Here is a 27,053-nt window from a genome sequence, read left to right as displayed (position 1 = left end):
CTAAGCGAAACTCACTTCTTATGGTCTGGGTGACTCAGAGAGGTCCATTCAAAAGAAAAAAGGATGCATCTTGTCTGTCAGTTTCAGGCTGTCATAGAGTAGTTAGAAAATCCCAACTGTTCTAGCCCTGAGTGAGTGATCCCTGACTTCCTGTGATTCTGAGGTTTACCTCACTTCCATGATGAACTTGGCAAGCTACTGGCTGCTGGTGGTGATGCTGCCTCATTTTCTGAGGTCACACCAGGATGGTACATGCACAGCGTTGTGTGCCAAGGTGCACTTGCACTGCAGTGCTTGGTGAGCTGTAGGCTACACTCCTGTCACCTGGGAAGGTGATGAAACCAGCGTGTCCTCCCCTACTTTTCCTCTTAAGTCACTCAAAATGGCAGCCTTTTTCCTTCTTTCCCATTTTCTTTGCAGACCCCAACCAAAGATTGTCAGCAGAAAGAGTAGGGAGGACCAGAATGAATGCAGGTAGGAGGTGGTCTCTCGTTCTCGTGAGTGTCTGTACATACTATGGAAAGTTCGTGGAAAAATGGAGTTAAACTCTAAGGTTATTTTGATACAGAGAAATTTTGGAATTCATGCATAGATTTTTCAGAACTGGGAACTTTCTGAAGATCCTTCGTATGCATGGCTTTCTTTTTTACTTCATACCAAAATAAACTTATTTTTGAACTATGTTTTCCATGAACTTTTTGAAGCACTCTTATATCAAGATACAAAAGGTTGACAGGAAGCACACCAACTACTCATCAGTATCTTTACCTGATAAGCTTTTTAAAAATGAAAGCACTGCAAATGTTTAGGAGAAAGCTGGCAAAAAAATGATCCAACAGATTCATGCTTTGAGTTTCATACTTTAAGTTGTATATTTGGACACTGGATCCTCAAGGAAGACTTAACAAGAGAGCTAATATCCCATTTCACAGGTGTAGAAACTGAGGCTTACAGAGATGGAGTGACTTCCCCAAGTGTAACTTGAATGGTACCGAAGGCAGGATGCAATCCCAAGTTCAGAGCCTTGGCCCTTCCTTCTGTCTTCTGCCACCTCCCTACAAGAAAGGAAATCAGAAACGAGGGAGCAGTGTCTGGAGAAAGACATTCTAATACAGTGTGTATGTTGTTTACATTGTCTCAGACCAAAAAACGGTGGTAAATACTGCGTCGGGCGGAGGATGAAGTTTAAGTCCTGCAACACAGAGCCGTGTCCCAAGCAGAAGCAGGGCTTCCGAGATGAGCAATGTGCTCACTTCGACGGGAAGCACTTTAACATCAATGGGCTACTTCCAAACGTGCGATGGGTCCCGAAGTACAGTGGAAGTAAGTGCCTCGGGGGGCTGCCGCCGCGCTGGGCAGGCTGCCACACGGGCCACCCTGATACTCATTGCTCTGTTGTGTTTCTCCCCTGCAGTTCTGATGAAGGACAGGTGCAAATTGTTCTGCAGAGTGGCCGGCAACACAGCCTACTATCAGCTCCGAGACAGAGTGGTTGATGGAACTCCCTGTGGCCAGGACACGAATGATATCTGTGTGCAAGGACTTTGCCGGGTAAGTCCCAGAGGACTTTCCCTTATCGTGTTATTGCATCACCAAGCTGTGGTTTGTAGCTTCCTCCGTGGACTAGCAAGTGCTAGTATCTGTGCACTGTCTCCTGGGCCGTGGTTCTCCCAAGTGTGGTCCCTGGACCAGCATCGGCATCACTTAGATTGGATCTCACTGTGCCAGACTTTGAGAATGACAGCTCTAGATTTTCGTTGACATGTTCAGTTGCTGTAGAAGTCTGCAGGAAACCTCCCCTTGAAGATTTATTAGAGCAATTTACCCACACACTCCTTTACTGTGACCTCAGTGGTTAAGGTTAAACCCAAATGCTTCCTGCGAGTGCATTTTGCTCAAATAGCTGAGTTCCAGAAAGATGGCAGGAGCAAAAACCAGCTTCACTTTGCTTCTGGCTGCAGATTTCTCTTTGTGATTCTGGCCACAATCACTTCCACCTGAGACATGCCTATTAATTATTCTTAGAAGGAACATAGAGAAACTTCTGGCAGATGGCAAAGTGTCAGAACAATGATTTCTTGAGGGCTTGATGCCATTTCGTTGGTCTCACTAATCAGAAATCTCTCATCCAGCCAGGGCTCTGAGATGATGTATTTGTTTCTTGCATGTGGTCCAAAGGCAATTGGAGTTCCTAGTCAGTAGGATGTGATTGAAGGGCCCCTAAGAGCTTCTCCTGTTTTCTCACTCACAGCTACAGGGTGGATTTCCTGGTCCATCCATGCCATAGCAGTGCAGCCAGTTTTTCCTCTGAGATTGTTTCACACAAAGGCACCATGGGGACCAGAATGTGGCCTCTGTTCTCCTGGTCTTCTGGTCATTGCTGGAGTCCCTCTCAGAGCCAAGGCCACTGCATTCTATTAAAATAGAAGGAAATTTGGGGCCAGTGCTGTGGCTCAGTATGTTAAGGCTATAGCCTGCAGTGCCAGTTCAGGCCCCAGGTGCTCTATTTCCTATCCAGCTCCCTGCTAGTGCTCTTGGGAAAGCAGCAGAGGGTGGCCCAACCCCGTGGGCCCCTGCACCCACCTGGTAGACCCAGGTGAAGCTGCTGAATTCTGCCTGGCCCAGCCCTGGCTGTTGCAGCCATTTGGGGAGTGAACCAGAGGATGGAAATTCTCTCTCTCGCTCTCTGTCTCTCCTTCTGTATGTAACTCTACCTCTTAAATAATTGAGTAAATCTTTTTTAAGAAACAGGAGGAAATTCAAGAGACCATTTGATGGGGCCTATGGCCTCACATTGGCAGCAGGTTGTTGTGCTTGGCTCTCTGTCCACAGCCAATATTTAAGCATAGAGGATTTCATATTAAATGACATTTTCCAGCTTCTCTTGAAAGATTGGAAAATGTCAATGCTGGATTCCTATTTTTCTATGGCAGCAATAGGCTTCTCCATTAAGGTGGCCATGCATTCTTGAATTAGATACAGTCCTTTTCTCTTTTTTCACCCCTGAGTGATTTTTCTCATTTTCTCCACTTATTCCTAGATGGATGCTTCTCAAATTTAAATCTGTAGATGAAGCACCCAGAGTGGTTTGACACAATGCCTGCTATAGTCCAGAAAATCTGAATGGGTCCCAACATTTTGCATTTCTAGCACCACCTGGATGCCCGTGGCGAGGCTGTTTGATGGGCGTTCCCAGCCCTTGCAAGTTACAGGGACTTTGCTTTCATGTTGTTTTGAATGCACGTAATTCAGGGACACACATTACTGAGCACTCCGTCATCTCTCTAATACTTACCGTTTATTTCATATGTTTTCTTTTTTAAAAGCAAGCTGGATGCGATCATGTTTTAAACTCAAAAGCCCGGAGAGATAAATGTGGGGTTTGTGGTGGCGATAATTCTTCGTGCAAAACAGTGGCAGGAACATTTAATACAGTACATTATGGTAAGAATCTGCAACTTACGAACCATGAGAAGGGAAAGTTTCAAAGTTGTTAACCACATGTAATATGTAAAATGTTATTGTCAGGCGTAAAATGAGTCTTGTTCTGGGACATAATCCATCTGGCCATGAGGCGTTTCATAGCGAGAATTGTAATGTATCCCTTTGTTGTCTACCTTTTATGCTCTACTCAGAGAAGGTGAACCATTGCGTAGAATACTGAATTTCTCCCCAATTCTTTTCAGGTTACAATATCGTGGTCCGAATTCCAGCTGGTGCTACTAATATCGATGTGCGACAGCACAGTTTCTCAGGGAAGTCAGAGGATGACAACTACTTAGGTGAGCCGGGATGGCACCTGCCCTGTGCAGGAGTCTGGTTCTCGAGAGCACGCGGCACATAACTGCTTGCCTCCTCTCTCGCGCATGCCCAGCTTTCTCATGTCATGACTTTTCATAAGACAACTGGATCTGGAAATACATTATTTTATTTTCCTACCTGCGTGCTTGAAATGTTGATTTAAAGACTGTGTAGTTGCACTATTCAACATCAAGGAATTTACTCTGACTCTTAGAAAACAGTAAAGCCCCAAGTCAAACTTTGAAAGTACCGACCCTCTGAATTTAATGTGAAATCATTGAGTCTTTTACAGAAAGCCTGTCCTGTGGGTAACTGACTTGGACATGTTTTATTGGCGGCATTAGCTGACTTAGTTATTATTATATTATCAGCCCCTGCCCGTAGTCTTCAGAATTTGACTGTGCCTGGTTCTTGCATGTGCTCAGTGGTGGCACTTGTTTTCTACAAACAGACTTCTCCTAGCCATGAGGAACCATGTGGCTTATACTCAGAGGAAGAAGTCAGGGCAGTCTGGGTAGGCAGTGAGTTTTAAAAAGACATAAATGTACTTTCTTGCTTATAGCATCCAGGCAAGAATTCTTTTTATGCAAACGAGCACAGCTTCTGTAGAGGTTTAGGTCAAGCAATTAGACATACTGAGCTAGTAAATAAATATTTATTGAGTTGAGAACCTGTATCTGTATTTTGGAATGCCTATGTGAAGTTGTGCATTGATAGTTAATCTGTAGCCAAGCGGAACTATACCTGTACATGACTCCAGAATGGCCTTTCTATTACAAATCACAATTCATTCGTTCATTTACTTACCTAATATAAGGATACTTGAGAAATACATGAAAAAATGGAATGAGAAAAGTACGTTTTATTTGGGTGCAAAAAAATTTTGAAACTAACACATCATGTTTTCATAGTGTGCATTTTCAATAGACTCTTTGAATACTTCTCAAATGCATGGTTTTCAGAAGTTTATTATGCCAGAATGTGCTTATCTTTTAATTTTGTTTGCCATAAACTCTTTGAAGTACCCTCATGTGTCAGACACTGTTCCAGGCATCATGAATGAAAGAGACAAAAATCAATAAAAATTTCTGTCTTCTTGGAGCTTTTCAGTGAGGTGAGCTAGATAAAAAACAGGAAAAAAAATCTTAATGGATAAGAAAGGTCTAATTGTCAGTTGGTGATGCATACTATTATAAATCAGAGCAGCACAAGGGACATTAAGATACCAACCGTGGCACGGGGATGATGGAGTTCATAGAAATATTTTTTTGAAAATTCATTAGATGTTTTTTTTTTTTGAGTTATTTAATTTACTTGAGAGGCAAAGAGAGAAAGATAAGGATAAATAGAGAGCTACCTTCTGCTGGTTCACTGTCCAAATGTCCACCACAGCCAGGATGGGGCCAAGCTGAAGTCTGGTGCCAGGAACTCAGTCCTGCTCTTCTGTGTAGGTAACAGGGACCCAACTACTTGAGTTATCACCTGCTGCTTCCTGGAGCCTGCATTGACAGGAAGCTAGAATCCTAGCCAGAGCTAGCGTTAGAACTCAGGCACCCTAGATATGGGACATAGGCATCCCAAACATTGCCTTAACCACCAGGCAGAACACCCACCCCAAGTTGAAGTGTTTGGATTGCAGAACGAGATAACAGGATATCTGGAGAAAGAACCATCGCTCATTTAAATAAATATAAATATAAATATATATATAGTATTTGGAAGGCAGAGTTAGAGAAAAAGGAAGAGATAGACAAAGATCTTGCATCTGTTGGCTCGCTTTCCAGATGGCCTCAATGGGCTTGGACTGAGCCAGGCCAAAGTCAGGTTCCCAGAACTCCATCTGGGTCTCCCATATGGGTGATGGGAACCTTGAATTGGAGCTTGAATGGGATGTTGGCATCACAGGTAGTAACTTAACCCACCACGCCACAGTGCTTGCCCCAGGATCATTGCAAATTCCTTGAAGTAGGACAATGTTTAGATTGTTCATGGAGGGAGGCCCGTGTAGCTTTCACTGGGTAAACACAGAGGAAGGGAGCTCAGTGAGTTTTAAACAGCTAACCAAACTAAGTCATTTGGGACCATATAACCATTGCAAGGACTTTGGCTTGTAAGCTGAGAGGCATCAGAGGCTGCTAGAGGTTTTGAGCTGAGGCATGATCTGACATAATCACATTTATGTTGCCAAAGATACAGACTGGCTGTCACCATGAGAATAGATGGTGGGGCAGGGTATATGGTGGAAACAGCTACACTTATAAGGAAGGTTTTGCAGTAATCCATGAGAGCTGGCGGTGGCAGTAGCAGTTGCAGTGTGGAGCTCTCAAGATTGGCTTATTTGCATATGGAAAAAGGGGTGGAGTCCAAGATGTCACGGACTCCTGGGTTTTGACCTGAACAAGAATGGAATGGCCATCAACTCAGATGAGAAGGCTTGTTTCTCATCTCTAGGCCCACTTGTGTTTTAAGGTCAGGGCCATATCTCTGCATTGTCAACTCCTGATACAAAGGCTACTCATGATAGGTACTCATTAATTGCTGAATTATTGAACAGCCATTGCTCACGCTGTCTTTAGCGAGTACTCTTAACAGAAAACGGAGTTACCTTGAATATACAGATTGATTGCTTCTTGCAGCAGCCATATTGTCTGACTTGGAATTAAATGCTCAATGGCCATATAAGCTTTTTACTATTCTGAATGTCCAAACGAGTGGCTACCTTAATGAGATAATTGGCGAACTTTTTAGAGACCATTTTCATAATCGGGGGGGGGGGGGGGGCGGAGACTCTCACATTTCTTGTTCCACCACTATACAAAGTGCATCAAGCATTTTTCTTTGTGCACTTATCTATAAATTTGACTATATGACCACTATCTCATTCCTACTTCCTAATTAAACCACATGACACTGCATGCTACCTCCTTTATAAATTCATTGTGTAGGGGATAAAAGCCAGGTTGAATTGCTTCTTTGTTCTCAAAAAGGCAAAAGATTGTCTTTTCTTCCTTTGTTGGGAAAAATAATCTCTCTCCAAGTGGTGGCCCCAATTCAGGGCAACTTAATCAGCCCACACCATGCGTCTGAATTCGGGACATGGCTTCCTGATAATGTTGTGCTCCTCACTGACTGTTTTTTAATCTCCTTGTAAAGAGTGAAAACAAAATTAAGGAAGATTTGTCACTGGGGCAGGCAGTCTGAGCCACTCATGGCTCTTTACTAGAGTGTTATAGGAAAGTCACCTGTTGGCCTCCAAAGGTCGCTCTGGAAGCGGATGCAAAGTGTACAAGCACAGATGGCCAGTCACAGCTCACTGGGTGTGAAAACCAAGCCTCGGAGCCTTTGAACCTCACAGTGGCTCCTTGAGAAATTAGGAAGACTTGGATGTTTTCATCAAGTCTGGGCTGTGTCAATGTTTGCTGTTGGCTTGAAGGAAGGTGCGGCAAACACTCTGCGAAGCTTTCACGGCCCACACAGAGAGCTGCGTGAGTCCAGTGGCTGCTGTTGTGTTACTAGGTGATCCTCATCCCTACTCATCCTTCATGTATTTGGAGAGGTCATTGCAGCTGTGTGCCTTCTGCGTGTTTTGGGTAAGGAGCAGTTTCCAGGAGAGAGGGCCTTTGTAGCAACCCAGCTCTGATGGGTGCACCGGGAGGGAAATCAGCCCAGGAAATTAGCTCCCCTAATCGCATTAGTGGGAGGCTGGGCAGTAGACTGTTGTTTTCAGGAAACTATTTGTTTTACAAGGTACCGAAGCAGAAAGTCTCCCTGTCAAAGGTCATGCTTTCACATGGGCCCCGCCCTGCCATTGGGTTCCAGCCAAGTTGAGTTAGGGCCACCAAGTCCCTGTCTCTTGAGGAGGAGAAGTAGCCATTTTTATGAGAATATTTGCCTTCAGGATGCCTGCTGCTTGATTAACTGTGGCAGTGAGGAGACAGGAATTGATTCAGAGCAAGATACAGGAGGAAGGCCCCTTCATCTGGTGACTGGAGGGCTGTCAAGGGCCGTACCTTTACCAAGGCCAGTCGGAAGCGGGATCTTGCTCCATCCAGCCCCTGTCCCATTCCTCTCACTGTCATCTGTGATAAAGAACACGTGTAACAGTGCAGTGCCCTGAGTCAGGGTAAGCATGAGAGGAAGCCTGGAGGTGTTGGAAAAGACTCCCAGAATTCATCTAGAATAGGCCACTGCTCTTTGAATATGAACAAGGCCGGATTACTGCCTAGTTTATGGAACTGGCATGTGACATTTCATTTCCGCCTTTTTAGTGAGGCATCAGCTGGGTGGCTAACACGCGACTTAACTTGAAGGCATTGGGTGATTTTGTTGACAGCACGTCATGCCGTCACCATGGAAGTGACCCGCATTAGGGAGCCGCTTAGGAGGCCTGAGGTACCACATAAACGACCTCCTCCCCAGCCAGTGACCCATTGAAACTCCTGCATGGCGCATGGCTGGTGGGTCTGGCGCTGCAGGAGCTGCAGACGGGCCTCAGTTGTCAGAGGCTTTCGCTGACCGGGAGACGGTCACTGGGCCGGAAGCATTCTAGTCTCCTTGTCATAAATGTCAGGTGCAGTCAGCCATTCTTTCAACATCGATTGAGCGCCTACTATGGCTTAGGATCTTTCTCGAGCTTACAAAGGTTTTGTTTTTTTTTTTAAATGATGGCTGTACTAAAGAGCTCATGCAGTCTGGCAAAACAATTTAAAAATTTCAAAAGTCTGTACCCTATTTGGTTTCTATTTGTATACAAGGGAAAGAATGCATGAATTCACTCCCTCATTTAATAAATGTTTAACAAACATTTGTTGACTGCCTTCTTGGAAAATTTTAGTGATAAACAAGCTCCAGATTTCCATGATTAGAAAGCACCTGGCCATGGGACATGAATAATCTCTGTGGAGCTTTGGTCATCCACAAATTGGGCATCTGTAAGACACCCTACCTCATATAGATATGATAAGGGGCGGTGCGTGTGAAGGCATTAGGATGTGCCAGAAAGCCTGTATTTGCAATCATGTTTAATCTTCACAATAATCCTTTAGAAAATCCATTATTCAGAGGAAGAAGCTGAGGCTTACAGAGGCTAAATCAATTATTCCAGCTCACACGCAGACAAAGTAGGAAGATTTGGAGTCCTTATGTGTGTGACTTCATATGCCACACACTTAGCCCTTCCACTGTATTGCCTCCAAGTAGAAAAATCTAAGGCTGACTAGGGGATGTACAGGACCAGAAATTTAGATGTTACTGGTGGGAAAGAATGGTGATACTGGAAAGATAGGTGAGGATAAGGTTTGTGAAGTTAAAAGGGAGTTATGCTAAGGGGTTGGGACTATATCCTATAGACAGTATAGACTAGCAATAGATTATAAATCAAGAAATAAAAGATTGTTTATTTAAAAAAATTAATGTCACATCCTTCCCAGTCATTCCAAATGAAGACATTTTATTCCTCTCTGGTAGCCAAACAGTGTTTACATGAGTGGGAATTCTGGTAATTGAATCACCAGTTTAGGAGCCAAAGTCAACACTGTTCATCCCTAATCCTAGAAAGAGTGGTCCCGTGTCAGTAAGGTGTCCCACCATGTGAAGTCTTTGATGTTTGGCCTTAGAAACAGGGATCCTGCTACTACTGAACCACAATACTCAGAGCTTCATCTCTGTCCTTTTTAATCTCTACATGAAGCACAATGCCCATTTTACTAAATGCTCAGAACCTCTTCTACATGAACACTAAGTCATGCCTTCATAGTGAGGGACAATGAACCACTTGCATCAGTAGGATGATCAATGAAAGGATTATGGTCAGGCAAATACCTACGATGTCTTAGTCACTCCCCATCTCACAACTAAGATCTATTAATATGACGCTGAGGCATGGTGCTGTCAATGACTCCTGGTCTACAGGGTTTCCCAGTCTGCTGGTACCAGTGATTGACATTGACATCTGCTATGAAATCTGTTTGGGATTCCCAAGTTAAACTTCCTTGTTATCTTTAATCACCTCAATATGTGATCTGTTGGTTTCAAGGATTCCCTCACTGGTGAGATTCGCTGATGCACCAATTACAGAAAGTGTAGGTGATCTTTCTCTAGTATTCTGGCCAGGGCACACATGTTCAATGACTTTGATGTGTAGAATGCTTGTTTCATATCAAGCTCAATACTTATGCAGACTCATTATTCAAAAAGTGGTGGTACAAAGGGAAGAAAGCAGTGTAGTCATCCCTCAGTATCCACAGGGATTGATTCCAGCCCACCCCCTAATAGCAGAATGCACAGATGTTCAAGTCCCTGTATCAGCTGGTAAAGTATCTGCATATGCAGCTTCCTGCAGACTTTAAGTCACACTTCCATATTACTTGCAATTCCTGATACAATGTAGATGCTATGTAAGCAATTGTTACACTGTATTGTTTGGGTGTGAATGACCAGGAAAAAAAGTCCGTACATATCCAGTATAGGCACAACCATTGTAGGCATCATAACTTTTTTTTTTTAAGTTTTAATCTTTTTATTTGAAAGAGAGAGAGAGATTGATTGTCCATCCCCCGGTTTACTCATCAAATGGCCACAATAACCAGGGCTGAGCCAGGCCAAAGCCAGGAGCCAGGAAGTCCACCCAGGTCTCCTACATGGGTGGCAGTGACTCAAGTACTTGAACGATCATCTACCAGTTTTCAAGAACATTATCTGGGAGGTGGATCAGAAAAGGAATAGCTAGGACTCGGAACTGGCACTCTGATATGGGATGTGGGCATTCTGAGCAGTGGCTTCATCCACTGCACGACAATGTGTGCCCCCTGACTACATTTTCATTCCACAGCTGGTTGAATCCTCATGAAACCCATGGGAATAAAGAGACTGCTCCACCTAAAATGAAACCAAATTTAATAAGAAATACTAGAGGGGAAAGAGATGACTGGAATTTTAACTTTAATCTAGAAGTATGACAATAAATTCATTTTGCCTTTCAGCAAATTATGTTTTAATTTCAGTCATGCCAAGGTTTTTAGAATGTAGAATAAAGCCAGTGAGAAAAACTCAATATATGTGTTCTAGTACAGTCATGGAATAAATAGAGCAGTACAATGACGTGTCACTTAAAGTGCAAATTTCACAGTGAGATCTGAAAGGAAGTCATTTTGGGAACAGATTGGTGAGACTTTTGTTAATAGTCATCCTGGGGCCTAAGAGGACCTTCTTCCCAGATGGCTCACTCAGAGACTTTTATAGCAAAAAGCCTGTGCTCATCATTTGTGTTTGCAAGAGACCCCCTACGGGTTTCTGAGGTATCCTCACAACGTGGCAGCTGCCTTCCCCCAAAGCCAAAGATTCAAGGAAGAACAAGGCAGGGAGGGCCACAGCGCCTCTGACATTACCTGGAAGTCACACTCCATCCTTTCTACAGTTTCCTGGTGATTGCGTAGTGGGCCTGGGCGAGTGAGGAAGGGGGTGACACAGTATGTGTGCCTGGGGGGGCAAGGTTCTCTGGGGCTATGTTTGAGGCTGGCCACCACAGGAGAACCCACTGAAGAGGTGACATTTGAGCATGACTTTGACCTTGTGTTTTAACATGTTAACATCTGTCCAACAAAAATTAAAAAGGATGCCCTTGACCAACTGATTCTAAAATCTGAGGGATTTGTGTGGGAGCCAGTTTTCTGAGTGTCCAGTTCATTTGTACATATTTTTAAGGCATAACACTCATTTCCATCTGTAATCCTCTAACTGAATAATAAACCCCTGGTATGTACCACAAATCACTGTATTATATTGTACTTAATAGTCACAGGTCCCATGGTGGGTAGGTTTTCTTCTCCATCTTAGGGATAAAGAAGTGGAGACTGAGAGGGGTGGTGATTTATCAAGGCCACACAGCTGACATGAGGCAGACCAAGTGTGTGAACTGATGCCCGTGTGGCTTGCAAGTCCTCACCCTTTGCATTGAGACTCTGCCCATCACGATGTCATTTCATATTTCCAACAGCCAGCCCTTGACAGCAGATCTGTGAATTTTCTGTTCTCATCTACAGCTTTAGCAAGCAGTCAAGGTGATTTCTTGATCAATGGAGACTTTGTTGTCGCAATGTCCAAAAGAGAAATCCGCATTGGGAATACTATGATCGAGTACAGCGGGTCTGACAACGTCGTGGAAAGAATTAACTCCACTGATCGCATTGAACAAGAACTTTTGCTTCAGGTGAAAACTTGACCCCAGGCCCATGACTCTCTTCTCCCCCTGGGGTTCGGCTGAACACAAACCTCCTCTCTGTTTTGTCTGCACCTTCCAGGTTTTGTCAGTGGGGAAGTTATACAACCCCGACGTGCGCTATTCTTTCAATATTCCCATTGAAGATAAACCTCAGCAGTTTTACTGGAACAGTCATGGGCCGTGGCAGCCATGCAGCAGACCCTGCCAAGGTATCTGCTTTGCATTTGAGTTGTGGGAATTGGAAGAGTTTTTAAAATCTGGTTTTAAGAACAGCCAAACGCATGCAACCTATGAATCCTTCTATCTGAGTGCACTCTCTAATCTCCTTTCCCTGAATCCATCCGGCCAGTGGGGGTGGCACGTTGCAATATTTGAAGGATTCCGGTTATGTTTGGTTCTTCATTCTAAGAGGTTTATACCAATGTGCAAAGCCAAGCAAAATCGGCTCCTGCCACTTAAGTTTTCCAGGGATGTGGCTTTTGCAGTCATAGTATGTGTTGCCGATTTTGTCTGCTTTAGTATAAACTGGAGTTCAACAAACTACAGCCACAGGGCCAAATCCAGCCTGTCATTTACTCTTTTTTTTAAGTTTATTTATTTTCATCTACTTGAAAGGCAGGGTGACAGGCAGGGGTGGGAGGATCGGGGTAAGGCAGGAGATCTGTTCATTTTCCAGATGCCTGCAGCTGGGGCTGAGCCAGGCCAACGCCAGGAGCCCAGAACTCTAACCTGGTCTCACACTTGGGTGGCAGGGGTCCAACCATTTCAGCCATCATCTGCTGCCTCCCAGGATGCGTTAGCAGGATGCTGGATTGGAAGTAGAATAGCTAGGACTCAAACTAGGCACTTAGTAAAGGATGTAGACATCCCAAGCAGTGGCTTAGGCAACTTAACCCAGTGTGGTGTGATACCCACGCCTACCTCCTGTTGTCAGGGTAGTTTTATTGGTGCACAGCTACACCAGTCCATTTTTGTTGCATGTATGTAGTATGATGGAGGTCACGTGGCCAAGAAAACAGCAAATATTTACTTACAGAAAGCGTTTGACAGCCTGTGGTGTGCCAAGCTCAGGTTACTTTCTCTGAATCTTCTTTTTTTCTTCCATGTCTAGGGGAGCGGAAGCGAAAGCCTGTGTGCACCAGGGAGTCGGATCAGCTTCCTGTTTCTGATCAGAGATGCGATCGGCTGCCCCAGCCAGGACCCATTACTGAAGCCTGCGGCACAGACTGTGACCTGAGGTGGGGCTGTTGTTCCTATGTGGGCTTTGCTTTGGAGTTGCGAGGTCCTAATGGGAGGTCTGCACGTGAGGATCTGGAGGTGGGAGTGCTGGTCTTCAGTCGCTCTTCCTGGTGTTTGGGTGAAATAAGCTTCAGTCAGCTCTCCATCCCTCTGGAACCAATTATCCAAAACACACGCCTGTAGATTTCTTGTTCTCCCAAAAATGAACAATAGCTGATAGAGTATGGCACTTGCCAAAAACCTTCTCATTTTATCCTCACAACTTGCTGACTAGGTATTAGCATGATGATTGAGTCACATCCTGTGAAAAGGTTGGTTTGAAAGCCAGCAGAGACAGGGGAAACTCATTCTTAAAGTATCCTACCCAGTAGAAGAATTTCTATGCACACCGAAGGTGCAATGCACTGAGGTAGAGTCATGGAAGGAACAAGGAGATCTGTGTACAGATTTCTAGCTCTTCAGTTAAGGGTGAAATCTGAGGCAGGAATCACTGGGTGGGTGGAGAATTCTAAAGCTTTCCAGTTTGCCTCTAAGTCTCCCTGTGTTGTGTTTAAATAAAGCTAGCCTGGGGGGGTTGCATCATAGAGTCTTCATGTCAGTTCAATGCGGATAAGGTGCGTTGCTGTGTTATTGTCCTTGGACAGAGGAGAAAATATCAACATGGAGTGGAATGTGTTAAGTTCTCGGCATTCCTAAATAGCAAAGTGGAAACTTGAGCATTCTGAAGGTTCCATATCACCAGGCCAATTCCTCTCTTGTGCTGCTGGCTGCCTATGGTGCTAGAGTACAGAGTACAAGGCCCTCTTGAGGCTCTGGTAGAAAATAAGAGTGCTGTGATCCATTAGTAATGTCTGTCATGGGAGTGGTTGAGGACTAATTGTGGCTGGCATGCTATATGTCTGCCAGTCCCCACCTAAAGGCTCTGACTTCAAAGCCCCAGGTCTTTCCACTCTGCCACACTTCCTGTGTACCCAGTGTCACTTACTTGCTCATTGGCTTGCCAAAAAGCACATATTTCACTTTAGGCAACCATATACATATACATGCTTCCTTCATGTTGTAGGTATTATCCATATAAACCCATTGTCTCAGCCAGTTGAGTTAAACTAGTTAAATATCTTTTCTGGAAAAAAAATCATTAGTTAATTGCTGAGCTGAATTAATCAGTAAATTTTGGGGAAAAATGTGAATTCCCTGAGGCACAACCTTAATGAGTGGAGAATGATAACATTTTCAGATGAGCCTTCTATCACATTACCACTGTGTCCTCCATCAGTCTGAAAGCAATTATGACAGAGTCAACCATTTCGTAAAGACAGTTTGTTTTAACAATCATGTATCATTGTTTTATATAAGTTGTCTTATCTCGGTGTAATTAGTGTTCTATCAGTTCTCTAATATTCTATTAGTTCTTATCCTGTTGTAGTTAATATTCTATTAGTTATTGAAACAACACTACAGCGTAGGTATTAACATCATCACCATTTCAGGTGATAATATTAGGAAAACAGAGGCTGAGAGAATAAGGTATATATATGAGCAGTGCAAACCTGGAGGACATCCTGCCTATAGGGCAGCATGCTTTTGTGATGGTAAAGCAGACAACTTTGTACAAAGCACTTTGAATGATAGAAGGTGGCCATCAAAAAAAAAACAGCTGATTCTTGAAGAACCCTATTTCAGGTGTACCCAGAGAGCACCAGTTTGAGACTAGGGATTAATTTTTGAGCTGCTACGTTGAGAAATGAACATATTTCACTTTAGGCAGATTCCAGTATGAGCCACATTGTAATTGGTGATGATGCTGGCTTGTGAGATGTTGTGCATAGTTTCTTCTGTATTGGGAGCATTTTGGTATAATACACAAACAGATCTTGAAAGGATAAAGTCAGGTCTGCAGGACTTCTCACATGGATGTTACTAGGATTTCTGCTTACTGGTTTCTGGGGACCTTCACAAGATTTAAAAGTGATTGGAGAATACAATACCCTAATCATGATAATAACTTGCAATGTTAACAGCCATTTTTCTTAAGTGCTTGCTGTGTGATTTAAAGCCTGCACCTGCCTTCTTAATCCCCCCCACCAAAACCCTCTCTCCCCCATTTCACAGATGAGTAAGCTGAGACTCAGGGCAGTTAAGAGACTCCTATAGCATCACTTAGTTAAGTTTTATCAAGTTCGCACCCAGCTCTTTCTGGCTAAATATCTCAGCCTCTGATAGTTTTAAACAATCATTTCACAAAACATAGGAAAAGTCAGGGCTTAATGTCTTTTTGTTTTTTATAGTAGGTATGTCAAATGTGCTGTTCTAAATTGCCACATTTGGAGAAAGTCATGGTTTTTTAAACATTTCATTATTTTTTAAATTCTGAGACTGAATGAGGATAACAAAGCACAGTCTGGAATGATACCACCTCTAATAGATTAAAAAGAGAGAGAGAGAGAGCCTTGTCTTTGGATGGATGTGATGGGTCAGAGAGTAAGAATTAAAAATTCAAAAGGGAAAAAGAGCTTAGGGTTGACTTAGAGAGCCTCATAATGAGGCAGGTGCATGTGTTAGCTTAAACGTAAACAGAAAATCAGCAGTTGTCAACATTCAAACTCCTGTGTCACTGGCTTTTACAGACTGTCAGGGAAACAAAGTTATACTCTGAAAAACATATCAAAGACATAAACCACATCTAAAGGAAGGATTCTGTCTGATAAACTAATTTTTGTGCAGAATTTATTATAAGACCAAGGAAAAGATTGTTCCTGATTGATCAAACTGTCAAATAATTTTTCCCGAAGCATACTTATGGATCACAAATTCCTCGAGTTGACTCAGTGCTAACCAGCGTGTTGGAGAAACCCTGCCAGCTGTCTCCCTCCTCATGTAGGTGTTCATGGTGCTCATCCACATTTCAAAGACCTTGACAAATGCTGTGGTAGAGAAATCTGTTTAATTCAGTAGTTCTCGAAATTATTCATTCCCACAGCCCCTCCCCACCCATAGTCACTCATTTTCCTTCTATTCCCACTTGCTAAGAACTACTTTGGATTATCCCTTTTTGAAATACAGTGACAACTCTGGCCTGAGAATCAGCCCTTAAGGCATTCGGATCTGGCTAAAAAGCCCATGAGAGTATCTCAGGCATGGAAAGCCAGGATGTTGTGGCAAAAATTGACCTAAATGAAAGATCTCTGGGAGTGAGATCCCAGTGGAAAGAAAGGGCCATCAAAGAAGGAGGTACCTTTCTCTGGAGGGAGGAGAGAACTTCCACTTTGATTATGGCCTTATGGAGTTGGTGAACTCAAGAGGCTTCCATAGCCTTGGCAGCTCATGACAAGAGCCTCGGATGATTACTGACATCATAAATAAGAGTGTCAATTGTTAAATCAACGGGAGTCACCGTGCACCTGCTCTCCATGTAGGACCTCTGTCCTTAATGTATTGTACTATGCGAATTAATGGTAAAACCAGTATTCAAACAATACTTTGTGTTTCTGTGTGGGTGCAGTCTGTTGAAATCTTTACTTAGTATATATAGTATATCCTTACTTTGTATATACTTAGTATATATTTACTTAGTATGTACTTTACTAAGTATATACTTTGTATATATATATGATCTTCCATATATAAAGATAATTAAAAATGAATCTTAAGAATGGGATGGGAGAGGGAGTAGGAGATGGGATGGTTTGTGGGTGGGGGGAGTTTATGGGAGGGAAAGCCACTATAATCCAAAAGTTGTACTTTCCAAATACATATTTATTAAATAAAGTTAAAAAAAAAATCACCAAAAAAAAAAAAAAAAAGAAATACACTGATAAAATTCAGTTCTATTTTACTTCCTGTGAAACTGATCAAGTGAGCTCTAGACACCACAGCTGAGACTGCTGTCCAGGGGCAGAATATAAAAAAAGGTGGTGGCATTTTGAGGAGTGGTGTTTTGAAGACTGTGCAACATGTGCCCCTCTTCAGAGCCCTGGAGGTTCCCTGCTCACGTTTCAGGCTTTAAGTGGCTGTCCGGGAAACTTCCAGATGAAAGTTCCGGATACTTGTTGAATTGGGCCACATTTTTGCCTCACTTCCTTTAGGAAGTGAGCATTTGCCTTGATTTTACTGACAGGATGAGATAAAAACAATGTTTTACAAGCCCTCATTTTCCCTGTTCCAGGGTGGAACAAAGTAACCCCAGGATGGTGTCACCCTAACGGACGCTATCTGTAGCCCACTTTACTTGCCTGTGGTCAACTCTGACCTACTTTTGAGCATTAGTGAAAAATTCCAAGACAGACAAGTGCCAGTTCTCTTAATTCTTAAGTTCTCCCCCTGGACAGGTGTGTGAGGAAGAATTCTTGATGGCTATCACCAAACCAGTCAGTTTCAGAGCAGTAGAGAATTAGCTATTAAAAGTAAAATCAAATAATGTTATAAGGCAGTTGCAAAATATCTGGGAATTGTCAGTCTACTCAGTAAATACATTTCAACTTCATTTCTTTAGACTATTCTATCCCATTGAAGCATTTTATTTATTTTCTTTTGTTAAGTGAATACTATAGACTGTGTCTCTAGGGCAGTAAAAGAACCAGATGATTCATCAGCACGTACTGAGCACCTACTGCATGCCAGGAACGTCTCATTGTAGGTACTAGAGATACAAAAATGGCAAAGATTTGTAGATTGACATCTAATTTTTAAAGTGTATGATGGAATTGTACAAAGTATGGTCCCTAAGAGAAATTTATAGTCAAGTGTACACAGGGTTTGGCACACTTGAACTTCATAGTCCAAATGATTCTTTCCTTTCTTAGAGGGTGTTTATTGAGCACATCCTAACACAGGCCCTCCAAAAGAGGGTGCCCAGGGTGAGTTTCCAACAGCAATTCTCTGATAGCAAACAAACAAACAAACAAACAGCAATGAAGCTTGGGTTACACGAACCTTTTAAATATATAATTGCTCTTTTTTTCTTCTTTTTTATTTCTTTGTTGAGTTGCATTTTCTTTGAAGTTGTTATTGTTCGATTTTCATATTGGCTGTGTCCGGGGAGAATCTTTCCAAAGCTAGGATATCTGACATTCTGTTGCTTCCATGAACATTGGTAGCCATGAAGAATCTATGGATTTGCTAGTTTAAAATTGAGTCTCAGTGGCTCAGTGTGGTTTTGGGTTTCATGGTATTTGAGTTAAGGAAGAAAAGAGGACTCAGCTCTTGTACCAATTAAATAGAAAGAAAACACAAAAACTTAACCTCTGTGTTGGTGTCTCCCCATTATTTATGCCCAGATGGCACGTTGGCAGCAGGAGTGAATGCAGTGCCCAGTGTGGCTTGGGTTATCGCACCTTAGACATCTACTGTGCCAGATACAGCAGGCTGGATGGGAAGACTGAGAAAGTTGATGACAGTTTTTGCAGCAGTCACCCCAAACCAAGCAACCGGGAAAAATGCTCAGGAGAATGTAACACAGGTGGCTGGCGCTATTCGGCTTGGACTGATGTAAGTTGGTTCTTACTCAAAAAGTCTTTGGATGCTAAGCGTTATTAGTTGATGGTGGCTCCTTGTAGCATTGCACTGAGAATTCAGCTATACGGAAAAGAGAACCTTGGTTGATCTATAATGCCTGGCCCCACTGAAGCTCTGCAGAAAAGAGTGCCATGATTGATTTGTAATGTCTGACATGGGCTTGGCAGGTGGGTAACTGGAAGTGGTAGAACAACTCAACCAAGCACCTTTTTTAATGACCCACTAGCCATTTCCAATTTGTTTCCTATGCCAATGAGCTAATACTAACTTCCGTATCAACCTGGTAAATAAATTGATAGCATAAAAATTCACCCCAAAATATGAAATTGAATCAGCTAGGATTATTTGTTTCTTAACAGCTAAAAGAGACAGCATCATCAGAGTCTTAAGCATGCTTTCTAAGAAACTCAGCTTTGGTTTCATTGGATTTTTTATTCTTCCAGTGTTCTAAAAGCTGTGATGGTGGAACTCAGAGGAGAAGGGCTATTTGTGTCAATACCCGAAATGATGTGCTGGATGACAGCAAATGCACACATCAGGAGAAAGTCACCATTCAGAGATGCAACGAGTTCTCTTGTCCGCAGTGGAAATCGGGAGAGTGGTCAGAGGTGAGACAGAAGGGCTGTTGTTTCACTAGATGATCTCCGTTGTTCCAGTTTCCTATCTTCCCAGCTCTGTTTAAGGCTAGTCCTAGTGAACCTTTCTCCCACCTGCACTCAACGAAGCAACTCCATTTCTCCACCTGCTCTGTGAGCCTAGTACTTAATGTGACCAGTCTCCTGGTGACCTCAGTGGCACCTTACACCTGGCTGGGTCATCCACTTGAGCAGCTTCTACCTGTAATCTTGAGGTTCTAGTTCCTCGCCTTCCCCCTTCTCTGAGCTCTTTGCTCAGTCACCCGAATGGAAATTGGAGTTTTATTAATCTTAAAGCTATTCTAACTTAGCTCTGAAGCCAACCTGACATTTCCTTCTTGCTCATCTTGGGAAAAAACAGAATTTGACTCCAGCCAGTGATCTGTCTGGCCCATCTAGTTGTGAAAGGAAAACCTGCAACAAAGAGAGGAGGACCAGGCTGAGTATTCCAGATTTATGCCTCTCTTGTCCCTTGGTTTATGAAGCACCATGCAAACCCTCTGCTGCTTGGCACAGGTGGCTCCAGAATAGCAAAAGAAGGTGGAGCCTGTTTTTTTGCTTTTATGGTACAGTATCAGTCCTTACTATTGACGCAACCCAGTGTTAACATGGCCCTGGGAGAGTTTCAAATAGGAAGCAACTCTCTCCAGCTTCATGAAGAAGCAGCAGGTGCAAGGGTGAATGGGTCTAGGGGCAGGAGCCCTCTTATTTATGGGCCAAGTCCAGAATGGGGGAAAGAAAAAATGTATCCCCTATAGAGCTCCATCCAAGCCCTTATTTCATTCATGTGAGTGAAATATTAACTGTTTACTTTGACCATCAGATAAAAAGCCAGTCTGAAAGGGATATTGTGTATTGGAATGGTGGATAAGTAGTAGTGTATGGGATTAACAGGGTCTCGATCTTGGGCAAATTAACAACTAACCTAACTTTAGTTCTGGGTTAATAGCTGTCTTTGTTTAAACTCTAGTATTTAGTTAATAAAAGATGAAAGAAGGTAGTGGGTTTACATTTTACTTAGTTAATACCAGTGAAAGTATGATTTCCAACTAAGTAATGACACTTTGCAATGATACTTGATAAACTGAAGGCAGAAAAGATCAAACTGTAAATTCAGTGAGATCCAAAGTTCTTTGGATAAAAACAACAGGAACAAAAACAAAAAGTTGATACAGTTACCCTTGGGTAGTGAGATTTTGGATAATTCTAGTTTTTCTCTTTTATGTTTCTTCTGAGGTTTTCAAATTCTCAACAACAAGCCTGATAATAATGATTATATTCAGTATTTATTGAATGAATTTTGTGCTAAGCATGTTAGTTAGATTTTTTTTTTTACTTAGTTTCCACAACCCCTTGCATTAGGCACTGTTGTCCCCATTTCACAGATGAGAACACTGAGGAGAAGGGATACCATTGATCACAGGCATCAACACCCAAATTGATTTGACTCACAATTCTCCACACTTAACCTTTATGCTAGAAAATCGTGAACACTGTTTTTCAAAGTTTGAATAGCCTGGTCCTGTGTCGAGTTTATTCTATGCTTGAAACTGGTTGAGAGATAAGAAACGAAAAAGGGAAAAGAAAAGAGAGCCAAGAGGGAAGGGAGGGAGGGAGGGAAGGAAAGTTTCAAGCATTTCCAAACGGCTAAGGGAGAGAGGAATCGTTCTGAGAGAAGGGTGCATGGAGAGAGAGAGGAGTAAGGCAAGAGAAAGTTCAGCCTTAATGTATTTGCAGATTGCTGTGGAAAAGGGCACAGGAGTTCCTGCTAATCGATGAATGACCCCCAGCAGCCCCAGCACATTGATCAGAAGCGACCCTGACTGGCTCTGCTTTGTATTACAGTGCTTGGTCACCTGTGGAAAAGGGCACAAGCACCGCCAGGTCTGGTGTCAGTTTGGCGAAGATCGATTAAACGATAGAATCTGTGACCCCGAGGCCAAGCCAGCCTCCATGCAGACTTGTCAGCAGCCGGAATGTGCGTCCTGGCAGGCGGGTCCCTGGGGACAGGTATTTGGAACGATAAGATTCTTAACTGCATTCTTTCCTTCTTATCTGGAGAGGGCTTGCAGAGGGGATTCCAACAGCGCCCCGTGGCACACGCGATGCCTCCACGCCGATAGCACCTCCTGCACAGCCAGCTGCCTGACTTCACGCTTTCCACTTTGACCTGTAGCCTGAGCCCATGAACACTTGCACAGATTCCCAACAGCCTCCCTCTCTGGCTGATCTGATCTTCTTGCATGGCTCAGGGTGGGATCCCAGGGCAGTGTCACTGGCAGGAGGGTCTGAGCTGGGATTTGGAAGTGATGTTTTGGATCCCACCCTTAGAGTTCCAAAGCTCACCTCATAAATAAGCCAAACTCTTCTCGGAGAATTGATTTGATTCCAGGGTGCAGAATCATCATATTTGAAAAGAGTCTTTTCTGAATCCTCTAGTCCATAGATTCCCCAGTCTTAACTTGAACTGTTCTTTGAAGTCTTTTAAAAATGTATTATTGATTGATTGATTTGAGAAGCAGAGCAAGAATGCCCATTGCAGGTGCACTCCCCCGAATGCCAAAGACCAGGGCTCTGTGGGGGCCAAATCTGGGAGTTGGGAGCTCAGTCTTGGTTTTCCATGTGTGTGGTGCAAGTCCAACTACTTGAGCCATCACCACTGCCTCCCAGGGTCTGCGTGAGCAAGAAGCCATAGTGAGGCAGTTGGAGCCAGGGATTGAACCCAGGTACTTCAATGTAGAACGTGGGCACCTGAACTGCCAGTCTGGGCACCTGCTTCCATAACTTGAACGGTTTTTAAAAATGAGGAGTGAGTTTATCCTGGATTGGCATCTCAGAAGCCACTCTTCTGAGAACTGAGTCCTTCCTAATATAGAAGCAAAACTGTGCTTGGTACTATTTAAACAGCACTCTGCGTTCCCAACAGAAGCAGAACAGCTGTCTGCCATCACTTACGTAATCTCTTGAAGAAGGACTCTCCCAGCCCTGACCGGGCCGAGGCACTTTGATCCCTTAGCCTCTGCCTTCATTTCCAAACATGCCAGCTTTATTACTGAGCCCTTGCAATGTCCGTCCTTAATGTTGACACACTTTTCACTCGTGCCCATTTCATAGGCTCCCTAGTTCCTATGGTTAATTGTGGCTGAGTAAACAGGCAAGAGTCTCTATACGTTGTATCATTTTCAGGGAATAATAGGAGAAGTAGAGCTCAGGGTCACCCATTAGAATTCACAGACCTGTTTTTTAAATCCATGTCTATATGAGGCCCTTGCTAACCTACCTTCTATCTGACACATTGGCTCTCCCTTTGGACGTGCAATGCAGTGGAAAAGCAGTTCTTTCTAAATACTATTTAGGAACCATGCATATCCAAAAGAGAAATTTTGCAAAGTATAATTTATCAAAGAGAAGACAAGCAAACACATTCCTAAATAACACTGCACACATTGCTAGTATTGACACATTTGTGATTTTCCTTTGGTATTTTAAAAACAATTATTAGGATTGTGCTCTGCCTGTTTTTTTAAACATGAAAGTAATAATTTTAAAGTAAAAAATTCCGTGGCATTTAGCATATTAAGAATTTTTTATTGCAACCACCACCTCCATCTAGTGCAAAAACATTTTCATCATGTTAAACAGTTGCTACCCAATTCCCTTGTGCCCCCCAGCCCCTGGTATCCATCAGTTTGTGCCTATCTCTGTGGGCTTACCTATCCTGGATACCTCCTAGAAATGGACTCGCACAATATGTGGTCTTTGTGTGGCTTCTTTCATACAAGATGATGTTTTCAAGGTTCATCTGTATTTAAGTGTGTGTTCATTCCCTTTTATGGTTGAATAATATTTCATCGTAAGATACATGATCATTTGTTTATCCCTTCATCCCTCCGTGGGCATTTGAGTTGTTTCCACCTTTGGCTATTATGGATAACGCTGCTATGAGTATTCATGTGTAAGTGTTTATTTTATTACCCAATTTCACTGCTTTTGGATTTATACCGAGGAACAGAATTGCTGGATCATATAGTAATTCTGTATTTAACTTTTTCACTGGTAGGTGGCCTTCCTCAGCAGTTGCACCATTTTACATTTTACATTCCTGCTGTCAATATGCAAAGGATTCCATGTCTCTTCATCCTCACCATCAATTGTTATTTTCCATTTTTAAAATTATAGCCCCCCTTGTGGGTGTCAAGTGATATCTCAGTATGGTTTTGATTTGCATTTCCCTTTTGAAAAGATGTTAAGTATCTTTTTTTTTTTTTTTCTTATGAGCTTGCTGGCCATTTGTATATCTTCTTTGAATAAATGTCTGTTCAGGCTTTTATTCATTGTAAGAGAATTTGTAGTTGTGGTAAAATTCATCTGAGGTGAAATTTAGCATCTGAACCCTTTTTAAGTGTACAGTTTGGTAATACTCTTTTTCCCATTTTCAAGTTCAAATCTTTGGCTTGCGTTATTGGGTTATAGTTGTTGTATATTTTGGATGCCAGTCCCTTTTCGGATACATGATTTTTTTGCCATCCATGGATTTCTTCTTCTCTCTGCTCATAGTGTCCTTTGATGCACAAAGGTTTTAATTTTGACCAAGTCCAGTAAGTCTGTTTTCTCTTTTCTCACATTTGCTTATGGTGTCATACTGAAGTTAGTATTGCCAAATCCAGTGTTAGTCTTTCCTGCAATGTTTTTCAAAGGGTTGTATTTGGTTTCTGAGCCAATTGGAATTGATTTTTTGTATGTGGTATGAAGTAGGAATTCAACTCCATACTTTTGCATATAGATGTCAGTTGTCCCAGCACCATTTGTTGAAAAGGATATTCTTTTTTAAAAAGATTTGTCAATTTTTATTTATTTGAAAGGCAGAGTTACAGAGAGAGAGATGGAGAGACAGAGAAATCTTCCATCTGTTGATTCACTCCCCCTGATGGCTGCAATGACCAGGGCTGAGCCGGGAGCTTATTCCAGGTCTCCCATGTCGATGCAAGGGCCCAAGCACTTGAGCCATCTTACATTGCTTTTCCCAGGCCATTAGCAGGGAGCTAGAATGGAAATGGAGCACCCAGGACTCAAACCAATGCCCATATGGGATGTTGGCATTGCAGGTGGCTGCCTAACCCACTACGTCACAGCACTGGCCCCAGTTGATTTTCTCATGTTGATCCTCCTAAACATCTTGGCCTGAATCTCCCTTGGGCATGTTGTATAATCCTCTCAATATGCTATTGGCTTTGGTTTGCTACTGTCTTATTAGGAATTTTTCCACATGTATATATTTTTAATTTTTGTTTACTTTATTTCTTGGAAAGGCATAGAGACAGAATAACACACAGAGTCAGATCTTCCATCTGCTGGTTCACTCCCCAAATGCCAACAGCTGCTGAGGCTGGGCCAGGCTAAAGCCAGGAACTGGAAACCCAGTCCAGCTTTCCCACTTGGTGTCAGGGATCCATCTCCCTGCGTGTGCATCTTCAGGAAGTTCAGTTAGCAGAGACAGGATTCAAACCCAAGCAGTCCACCCTGGTTTGCAGATATCCCAGGCAATAGCTGAACTACTGCACCAAATGCCTGCCTCTGTATTTATGACAGATACCGTAGGCCTGCAGTTCCCTTTTATGGTGGTGTCTTGAAAATCAGGGTAATATAGTCTTCACAGAATGAGTTAGGAAATGTTCCCTCCTCTTCAGTTTTTTGGGTTTTTGGTTGGATGGTTTGTTAGTTTTTTTGGGGGGAAGCATTTGAGAATGAGTTTGTGAATATTCATGTTGAATGCTTATAGAATTTGCCAGTGAACTGTCTTGTTGTTTTCCTCATTGGGAGATTCTGAATCACTCATGCAGTGTCTTTACTTCTTGGTGTATTCATGTTGTTTCTCTGTGAATCAGTTTTTGGATTTGTGTGTTTCCAGGCAACTTGTGTGTGTGTGGTAATTTGCTTGTTTCTGGTAGATTGTCTAGTATTTTGGTGTATAGTTGGTCATAGTAGTCTCAAAATTCTTTTGATAGTTGTAGTAATATCTCCTTTTCACTTCTGATTTTAGTAAAAATAGTCTTTTTGCTTTTCTCTTAGTCCATTCAGCTAAAGACTTCTCATTTTTTTTTTTTTTGTCTTATCCAAGAACCAACTTTGTGTGTTGATTTTATCTATTCTTTTTCTACTCTGTTTCACTTATCGCCACTCTAATCTTGGTTATTTCCTTTGTTCTCTTGATCTTGAGTTTGGCTTTCTCTTCTTTTTTCTAGTTCCTTAGGATATAAAGTCAGATTGTGGTTTGAGATCTCGTCTATTAATGTGGTTGTTTGCAGTTATAAATTTCCTACAAGATATGCTTTCACCACATCTCATACATTTTGTATGTTTTCACTTTCATCCATCTCAAAATATTTTGTTAGACCTACTATGATATCTTCTTTGACCTCTTGATTGTTTAAGTCTTAAGTTGTTTAAGTTCCACTTCTTGCTGAATTTCTCACTTGCTCTGTCACTGATGCCTAGCTGCACTCCTTTGTGGTATTTCAGCCTTTGTATCTGTAGTGAGGTTTGTTCTGTAGCCTAACGTAAGCTCTTTCTTCGAAAGCAGTCTGAGTGCATGAGAGGAATGTGTAATGTTGTAGATGGGTCAGCAGAAATCCCTCTGATATTTTCTTACCAAAATTTGGCAGCTTCTTTCTTCATTAAGTGCTCATCTCCTTGCTTTACCCTTTTGATTAGATTCCAGAGTTCCAAAAAGAGATGTTTCTTTTCATTTTTTGCCACCTGAACAGTTGCTTTAGTGGAAGAACCAATTCTTGGAGCTCCCTATTCTGCCATTTTTATCATATCATTCTTTCTGTTTATGTTGTTTTTTTTCCAGGCTACATTTTACAGCCTAACGGTTTGCCTTTTAGTGGCTTTTTTTTTTTTTTTTTTTTTTTACTTTTTTCCTTGACTACATGTATGCCATGATGCATCTATATTACTTTTGGTTTCTGCATACTTAGATGGGTTCTACCATTTTGTTGCCTTTCGTGAATGGTATTAGAAAGATTGTCATATATAAAAATATTGGAACAAGTTTCAGTTATGTTATCAGAATAATTTCTTGAAGTCAAATAGGGTCCCAGAACTCAATAAAATATGTCATTTAGCTACAGAATTCTCCTAGGTACCAGAGGACTTCAGAAAGTTCATGGGAAAATGGAATTAAAACATAAATTTAGTGGCAGGCATTATGGTACAGTGGATTAATCTGCCACCCGCAGTGCTGGCATCCCACATGAGAGCTAGTTCAAGTCCTAGCTGCTCTACTTCCATTGCAGCTTCTTGCTAATGTGCCTGGGAAGGCAGTAAAAGATAGGCCAGGTACTTGGGCCCCTGCCACCCACGTGGGGGACTTGGATGGAATTCCATGCTCCCTGGCTTTGGCCTAGCACAGCCCCAGATGGTGTTACTATATGAAATATGAGCCAGTGGTTGGCAAATCTCTCTCTCTCTCTCTCTCTCTCTCTCTCTCTCTATATATATATATATATATATATGTGTGTGTGTGTGTGTGTGTGTGTCTTCCTTTTTCTTTCTCTGTAACCCTGCCCTTCTAATAAATAATCTTTTTTTAAATAATAAATCTTTTTTTAAAAAGATAAATTTACCCTTCTGCAAAAACAGTT

At 42.4% G+C, this 27,053-nt stretch overlaps 1 protein-coding gene across 2 annotated transcripts in view; it reads left to right on the top strand.

Moving 5' to 3' along the window:
• Nucleotides 1–27,053, top strand: part of ADAMTS9 (ADAM metallopeptidase with thrombospondin type 1 motif 9) — a 181,552-nt gene that overhangs the window by 62,174 nt on the left and 92,325 nt on the right. The window contains exons 13-22 of one of the 2 annotated variants that reach the window (XM_062201206.1): nucleotides 1,142–1,323; nucleotides 1,415–1,551; nucleotides 3,327–3,444; nucleotides 3,687–3,782; nucleotides 11,841–12,007; nucleotides 12,099–12,228; nucleotides 13,131–13,257; nucleotides 18,535–18,745; nucleotides 19,216–19,380; nucleotides 21,253–21,417. In XM_062201206.1, coding sequence (XP_062057190.1) covers nucleotides 1,142–1,323; nucleotides 1,415–1,551; nucleotides 3,327–3,444; nucleotides 3,687–3,782; nucleotides 11,841–12,007; nucleotides 12,099–12,228; nucleotides 13,131–13,257; nucleotides 18,535–18,745; nucleotides 19,216–19,380; nucleotides 21,253–21,417 — 1,498 coding nt within the window. The remainder of the gene's footprint in view (nucleotides 1–1,141; nucleotides 1,324–1,414; nucleotides 1,552–3,326; nucleotides 3,445–3,686; nucleotides 3,783–11,840; nucleotides 12,008–12,098; nucleotides 12,229–13,130; nucleotides 13,258–18,534; nucleotides 18,746–19,215; nucleotides 19,381–21,252; nucleotides 21,418–27,053) is intronic. The other variant, XM_062201207.1, reaches the window with a different exon arrangement.

Source organism: Lepus europaeus, chromosome 9, assembly GCF_033115175.1.
Source record: "Lepus europaeus isolate LE1 chromosome 9, mLepTim1.pri, whole genome shotgun sequence".
NCBI classification, from domain to species: Eukaryota; Metazoa; Chordata; class Mammalia; order Lagomorpha; family Leporidae; genus Lepus; species Lepus europaeus.
This window is presented reverse-complemented; position numbering and strand designations above follow the sequence as displayed.